The 8,124-nt window shown below is 29.7% G+C and overlaps 1 protein-coding gene across 1 annotated transcript; it reads right to left on the bottom strand.

The window, feature by feature from the left end:
- On the bottom strand, window positions 4,678–5,364 carry LOC109359492. The gene has a single exon (XM_019604220.1). It carries the CDS (start codon window positions 5,362–5,364, stop codon window positions 4,678–4,680), a length of 687 nt encoding a protein of 228 aa, XP_019459765.1.

Genomic DNA, 8,124 nt, shown 5'->3' with positions numbered 1-8,124 from the left:
AAAAAACAACTTCTTTATGTAAAATATTTTGCAAGTTGGAGAACGAGGGACTTTGCATGAGTATATATTAGTATTAAATATTACTCAATCCATGTCTTTGATGCTCAACACGTGTCCCATTTGGAATCTAACGGTTGAAATAGGTTTTGCATGTTTAACGAGTATAAATTAATTAAGAACTTGAAACAGAAACATTGTGAAACTTGTCTCTTTGTCGGTGTTTCACTCAAAATCTAAAGCTGTTATATAATAAGCACTTATATGCACACAACTTATGGAAACACACACAACATTATTTCTCTCATAAATTTCTTCATTTTTTTCAGTTTGAACTAAGCTTTCTTTCTTCTCTTTGAGTTCATGTGATGGTGCAACTGTGATCCGTTTTGGTGTATCATAAAATTTTACACTTCATCTATTCATGTTTAAGAATTTTCTAGATTAAACTTTTCATAGCTCATTAAAGTGCTTTTCTTCATTTATTGCATGTAAATAATGTAATTAATATCATGGTATCTTATTATGATTTATGTTGTTTTAAGCTATATCATATATGTTAGATTTAGATCCATAATATATATTATTATCAAACTGTATGAGAAATTTGTACTTATTTATATATATATATATATATATATATATATATTATCAAAGCTTGTATTTTATGTACCAACAGGCGTTGGTTCAAGTGGTACATGCTTGATTCCTCTTAAGCAAGGTCTCGGGTTCGAGTCTTGTGGAAGGAAAAAATATATGTTGGGAGAGTTAGCCCCACGTACCTGTGGATGTTCCCGGCTCAGACAGGATTGCCTCCAGTGTGAGGAAACATGTGGGAAACAAAAAAAAGCTTGTATTTTATGTCCTTAAACTAGAATTTGTGGTGAGATTTTTTGATACACTAGCACGGGTCACTGTTGTAAGTCACATTATGGTTCTAAATTGGAAGAAGAAATTATGGAGAGCATTGGAACATGATCATGAAGGAAAGGAAGGTGATCATCTCCATCCGACAAACGGGTAACGAGTGACATGATGAAAAAATACAGTGTTAAGTTTTCGACCTGATTGGTAAGAAACTAATCTCCAAAATTGGTTAATCATATGATTAAGTTTGAACCCGTTTATATAATATTTTTTTACATATACATGAATTTAGAGATCATACCTAAAATTTCATATTTAAGTAACTTAGTTAGACCCTTTTGATTTAAACTATGACATTGAATTATATACTAGTGTATAGTATTGTATTTAAAAAATATATTTCATTTACGTACAAAATAAAGAAGCTAAAAATATCTTGTTTTGGTCTTTGACATGCAGGTAAAATTGAAGGGAGTAAAAAGTTGCATCTAAGACAAACAATAAATACACCAACAACTTATAGCAAAAATAGTACGCATTTTTATTCAAATTTAATTCCAAATATGCAGAAACGTAATTATCATATTAATGATTCTAAATTGTTGTTGAGATCATAATTATCATTAATTAGTTTTTTTTTTAGTTTGAGTCATTTAGGTTAGGACAACTATGAACAACATACATATTTGTATCAGAAGTTTAATGTAAGTAACGTAGGTACATTATTTCTCGAAGAGGTGATTGATCTTATATTTTTACATTCTTGGAATACCGTAAGTATTCGTTGTAAGAATTTCAACTTCTCATTTTCAGAATGGGTGTTGAACCCGTCTAATTGTCTTTTTTCTTGATAAATTTTGTGGTTATAAATATGATGAGTATCACTTGTTCTTCTAATTTACACATTTTATATTAATAAATTTCATTGTTGATAAAAAAAAGTTAAGGATCTAGTTAAATTAGAATATAATTACCATTAGTTTCACATACTATAGTTACAAAGTTTTGATTTCAATTTTCAAATATTAACTTACCATTATCAAATGAGTATTGTCATGAGTGTTTTGTAATAAGCTCAATTACTTTTACTAAAATAAACAAGCTCATTTACTCCCTCTCTCCTTTAATTTGTTTGTGTTCCTGTTAGGGCTATCAACCTCCTTATCATATGCAGTCGAAGTTATGTTATTGGAGTTATGACAGTTTGAAGCCTAAAGATGAGAATGATGATGTCTTCAATGATGGTTTAATTGAAATCGAGTATCAATATATGGATCAGGGCGTATTGGTTTGTAAAAGCATTGTGAATCAGTATTTGTCAATTAATTCACAAATCCCCAATCAAACTTGTCAATATAGTTTCTATTGTACGTATGTGATATAAGGAGATAATTTATCAGTTTTTATATTACTATTAGAGAATAAAGTATCTCATGATATAAGGAGATAATTTATCACTTATAGTCACTAAAATCATGACATGTGTTAGATTTAATTATTTTCTACAAAAATATTTCTAAAACTAAATGAAACAATACACCTCTCATAATTTTACTGACAACATGAAATAAGTTATATTCTAGTACGAGGAGTTACTTTATTATTACAAGAATTTGTTTTATGATGAACACACACATGATTCATAGGATTCCACACAATACATATGTTAAACGGAGGAGAACAAAGTCATGACACATTTTATATATTTTACACATTTAACACATGTTGAATTGTTTTACAACATGTGTTTATCAGTTTGTTAGCTAATTAGTTAGATAAGTTTGTTACATATTCATATACTATAATTAAGACTTTTCATGCCTTGATCAAATAATGAGAAATCATCATAATATCCATTTTACGCTTTCGCAATATTTTCGTAATACTTGGATTATCAACTCTCAAATCGATCGACACTATGTATAATTAGGATCATCAAATAATTCATGTAAAAAGACAGATTTACTAAATAAATTGACATATTTTCCATCAATTGAGAGTTGCATCTAGTGACCAAAAAGATAGATTTACTTGTAGTAAGCTAGAAATTGGGTGAATATAATTTCATAAATAATGAGAAATAGTTATTCTCAACAAATTTTAATATTGGAGCATTATTTGGGTATCTACTATTCAATTAATCTGACTTGCTAGGAGACAATATATATCAATTATGCTAAAAGTTGTAAGTTGAATTAAGAGGTTATTGTCTATCGTTGGCGTCTATGATAAGATCCGTTAGAAAAAAAAAATGAGTAGTTAGAAACAAAGTTAAACTATTGTGTTAATTTTTTATTTGGTGTCAAATTTTTATTGGATAAGACATGATTGAGAATAAATTTTTGGGATAGTTGATCTGCATTAGGAAGGAGAAATGTAAATTCAATTCTTCCAATGTGACTTTTCAATAAATTGCACACAAAGTGAAATCATAACTATAGATTAAAGGAAAAAGTGATAAATATGAAATTCAAACTTTGAATGTAATAACAACTCATGTGAAAAATGTGAAAGTCTAACTTCTTTTTATTCTTAGTCTCTACTCTATAGTCTTATTTTCGTGTTAATGATGTTATAATAAAAATGTAATATTTATGTGTTGTTGGTGTATAGATTTATACACCTTCAATATATCTTCTATAATTCATTTATATTATTTTTTAGGAGAGTTAATAATAACTAAATATAAGACAATTATAAAACTCAAATATGACATTATTTGTTGTTTAGGTAAGTTTGGTTAAATTATTCAAATTGAAATCAATTTGATCTGATTTTTTGGGGCAATAGTTTGATTCAACTATTTTTGTTGAAATTTAAATAGAAACTAAGAGAGTGAATTAATATATTAAATTTATTTTTAAAATGTTAGAGAGAGAATATAATATTATGAATTTAATCATTTATAGGAATAACTTGAAATTATGTTTGTTTATGATGTACATTACTGTAAATAAAATTTATAATTATCAAAATATCCATATTCTAAAAAATTTATTCTATTTATCAACGTACTTATACAGTTGAGAAAGCAAGAGTAATATTTTTTGATGTGATATAACTAGGGTAACAAATTTGCGGTAAATGATATTTGAATTCAACTATAGAATTAAAAAAAATTGCTATTTTCTTTATTTTTCTACAGTAAGTATGTAGTATAGAAATTATCTTTTAGTTACTTATAACGTAGAGGAGGAATCAATAGATTAAAAGAATAAATACAACATATCTAAAAATTCAAAAATATTATTAACAAAATATATATCTCTATTAATATAAATAAAAAAAACAAATATTATTCATTCATCTTAGGTTGACTCTACATATATAATATATAAATCTAAATAAAAGAAAATAAAACATAGATACAATTAGACAATTACAATTTTTAGATATGGTGAATGAAACATTTCCAAACTATTACCTGAGAATAAGAAAGTATGGAACATGAAAATATATTTACCTTATGAAAGTTTTATACCTAAAAATACAAAATATATCTCAAAAGATCACTTCTAAGAATCGAATATTTGAATTCAGACTTAGTTTAATACTTGAGAATCTAACCGAAATTACACTACCATTACTAAACCAATACGTTATTGATAATAAATTAAGAGAATATAAACATTAGAACATAACACCTGAACAACACCTCATTCATTTTTTTTTTCATACATTACATAATATATCTACATCATATGAACATTTTTTTTTAATTATGACATCATATGAACATTATATTTTAATAAAAGAAAATAGAAATTAAAATGAGAATTTGCAAAAAATAAAATAGTAGTGGGTGGGTCCCACTCAATTCTGTGCACACTTCCGTTTCTGATTCCCTCCAACCAATGGACTCAAACATATCACCATTCCTGAAACTCTCTTCCCTGACAACCCCAACCGCCACCTCTTCTCTATCGCCGCCGTCTTCTCTCTCCGACACGGCGACTTTTCGCCGATGCATCCGCCGCTCACATTTTCCTCCCTTGGATTTCCATGATCGGATTGCTCGCACTCGCGCCGTCTATTCTTCCGACGACCTGGGAGGATCGTCGAGAACCACGACGGCGACGGCGCCGCCACTGCTGACGATGAAGAAGGATCGCACGATTCGCGAGATGAGATTTCCGATTTGTTCGATCTGGAATTGAAAATGTTCGATAAGATCCATAACTTCCCGAGCTTCTTCTTCTTTGACGACGACGACGGCGGCGGCGTTTTTCCTTCACCGGAGAAGATAGGTCCTCCCTGAGGCGTGCTGTAGAACGATCGGTCGTTCCGGCGATCCGTTTTCCGGCGAGTAACATTCCCATGCTTTCCAATATCATCGGAAGCAGCAACAGCAGCAACAACAACATCAACAGCGGAGGCGCGTGGATAAACACGCGCTTGTTGAGCTTGCGCCTCAAAGAGTGGCTGAAGGCGGTGGCGAAGACATGAGGCGCAAACACCGACGGTGCTGGTAAGATCCTGTAAGTGTTTCTTACACCTCATTTACACCTTTCTTTGTTCAATACGACACCGTTTTTGGATCTGATGGAAAATTCAAAGAGGAAGAACCTTTGTGTTTTGTGTTTTGTGTTGTTGTTATTGTGAAGAGAGAATAATAGAAATAATAATAATAGAGATGAAAAATGTGAAAAATATTAGTTAAGAAGAAAACGACATAGAAACAGCATTAACAAAGTCTTTGCTGGATTACAACACCTCTTTAGGTGTATTTTATTATCATCCACTCTTTTTTTATTCTTTTCTTAAGGGTGCTTCACTCATATATGCACCCAAATTTGTTTCAGAAAATATGCATAGCGTTTAGGATATTCACATATACAATTTGTTAATTTAGTGGTGTAAGATCTTATTAAATCTTTGTGATAATCAAAAGATCAATTGTTTCGATTCACGAGAGCGACACCAGCTCCTTACTATAAGGTGAGGAAATACTCTACCAACAAGGTGTTAGTCTAGTGGTGTAAGCCCCCACTAGATTCCCAAGATCGATGATTCGATTTCTCGTAGCAACACTTATTGGGAGTAACCACGAACCCCGAAATATATTAGTTTCTTATAAAAAAATGTGAGAAAATACTCTTGATAATACCAAAAAAGAATGAGAAGATATTTTTGATAGCACAAAAAAAAATTTGTTTTTTAGGGGAAGTTATAAGAGAATCAACTTTATGATTATGACCCACTCTACTAGTTCTCCCACCAAGTGTATGTGGTTAGGATTTGTTACCCCTTCCAACTTTTTAGGATTTGAACTAACCAGCACCTTTTTATTCATTTGTTGGTTAGTGAAAAAAAGAAAAGAAAAAAGAAAGTTGTACAACTAATTTGTTATTATTGAGTAAATTGGTTAAAAAATGTGGAAAGGGTTCAAGTTTGGATATTTTTAGAAGTTTTGATTATATAAACAATGTAACATAATTATAATGATTACTTGATGTAATGTTTTGTCTCCCATGTTTTTTTGTGGGTAGTAATTCTTACCCTTATCTAATTCAGCTATAAATTCGTTATAATAAAATTGTGTTTTATCTTAATTTATATTAATAAACAATTTACCAGCTGTTTTTTTATAAAATAATAATCTAAAATGTTTAATGAGTAAATTCAGATTTTATATACCACATTTCTTTTCTGGTTTGAATATATTTAGTTACTTAAAAATTAATCTCTTTATTATGTATGAATATTTACAGCATTTAAGGGTGTGTCTAGGAGGACAAAGATCACATATCCTAAAAGTGTGTCCCACTTCATATCTCAAGCCAATCAAAGTGCCACTTTTTATTTTTAAGTTTTTTATTCACGTGTTAATATGTGATTGGATTGAGACCGAAAATGAGACAGCTTCGAAGACAAGTGATCTGATCCGTGTTTAGGGTTAGAGGTGGATTTGAATAGTTAGATCGTGTTTGAAGTTAGAAGTTTGAGGGTTCACACGTTGGTATTAAATATTAACTGAAATATTGTTGAGAATCTTTTCCTCAAATGGTCAATTTTCATGATGAGTATGGCCACGTTTGGAGAAGTTGGTATGGCTTATAAAAGTGGAAACTTGCATTGTAAATTTATCAAACTAATTGGTTGCTTTATAGTAACTCATCATAAATGTTGCAATTCCCATTTTGAAAAAAAAGAAGAAAAAAACTTCAACTCTTCTTTCCATTTTTTGTGATGTTGATGTCTATATTCAAATTTAAAATATTTGAACTTTTTTAGTATCCTTCACAATAATCATATTCAATTCTAGCATAATCAATTTTTTGGTGAAGAATATAATTAATTATGTCAATTTTTTGTGTGGATATTACCAATGATTTCTTCATTTTATGGTTAAGAAACTAATTCATTTTGGTTGCTAGCGGTCTCTCCTAACAAATGTCGCTTTCAGGAATCGAACTATTGATTTTTTAGTCATCCTAAGATTTAATTGGACATTATCAACATCGTGTTGACTTTATTAAATCCTAAATAAATCATGTATGAGGTTGATGGCAATAATATATTTTTATTTTGCTATATTTAAATGTAGGATGATATTAAAAAATTAGGATGAATCTATTTAATTACATCAACTCACATTATTAACAACTTTTTATAAAATATAAATTATCTTTTAATGGAGCAAGTTAAAAACAGATAAAGGAGTGCAAAAGCAGAGGCAATAGTATTCTCCTTCCATATTGAATGAAAATAAAGTACAATACTCATAAGACTAGTATAATATCTATATATATTTAGTGTAAAAATTTATACATAATTTTTTATCGTAATAGTATGATAATCAATACAACATCTCCCCAACAATTTTTACTTGTCTGTGAATGTATTTCCTTCCAAACAATCATTGGCTGAATACCATTATGCCATTCTTAAAACGTGAAAGATACAAAATCTTTTCTCCCAAAGTTATCCTTGTATTATGTTCCCTAATCCCTATGTTCATAAGGCTGAAGACCCTACTCCAACCATAAACGAACACATACATTATCAAATGTTCGATTCATGTTAACTATATATGTTGGGAAAGACAATCACATATCCTAAAAGAAATTAATTCTTTTACCAAAAGCTGAAGAGATACTATTGGTACTACCAAAAAAACTAACAAATATATGACGCTGAAAGAGCTAATGCTTTAAGGCACCTTCAAACTCAATCAAGTCATACCCGTTAGTACATCTACTTTGAATGCTCTTATTAAGGCTTAGGTAAGGCTGGTGATTTGGATTTTGCGCCAGCCTT

The sequence above is a fragment of the Lupinus angustifolius genome, chromosome LG01 (assembly GCF_001865875.1).
Source record: "Lupinus angustifolius cultivar Tanjil chromosome LG01, LupAngTanjil_v1.0, whole genome shotgun sequence".
Lineage (NCBI taxonomy): Eukaryota > Viridiplantae > Streptophyta > Magnoliopsida > Fabales > Fabaceae > Lupinus > Lupinus angustifolius.
The sequence above is the reverse complement of the archived record's forward strand: the minus strand, read 5'-3'. Positions and strand labels throughout refer to the sequence as shown.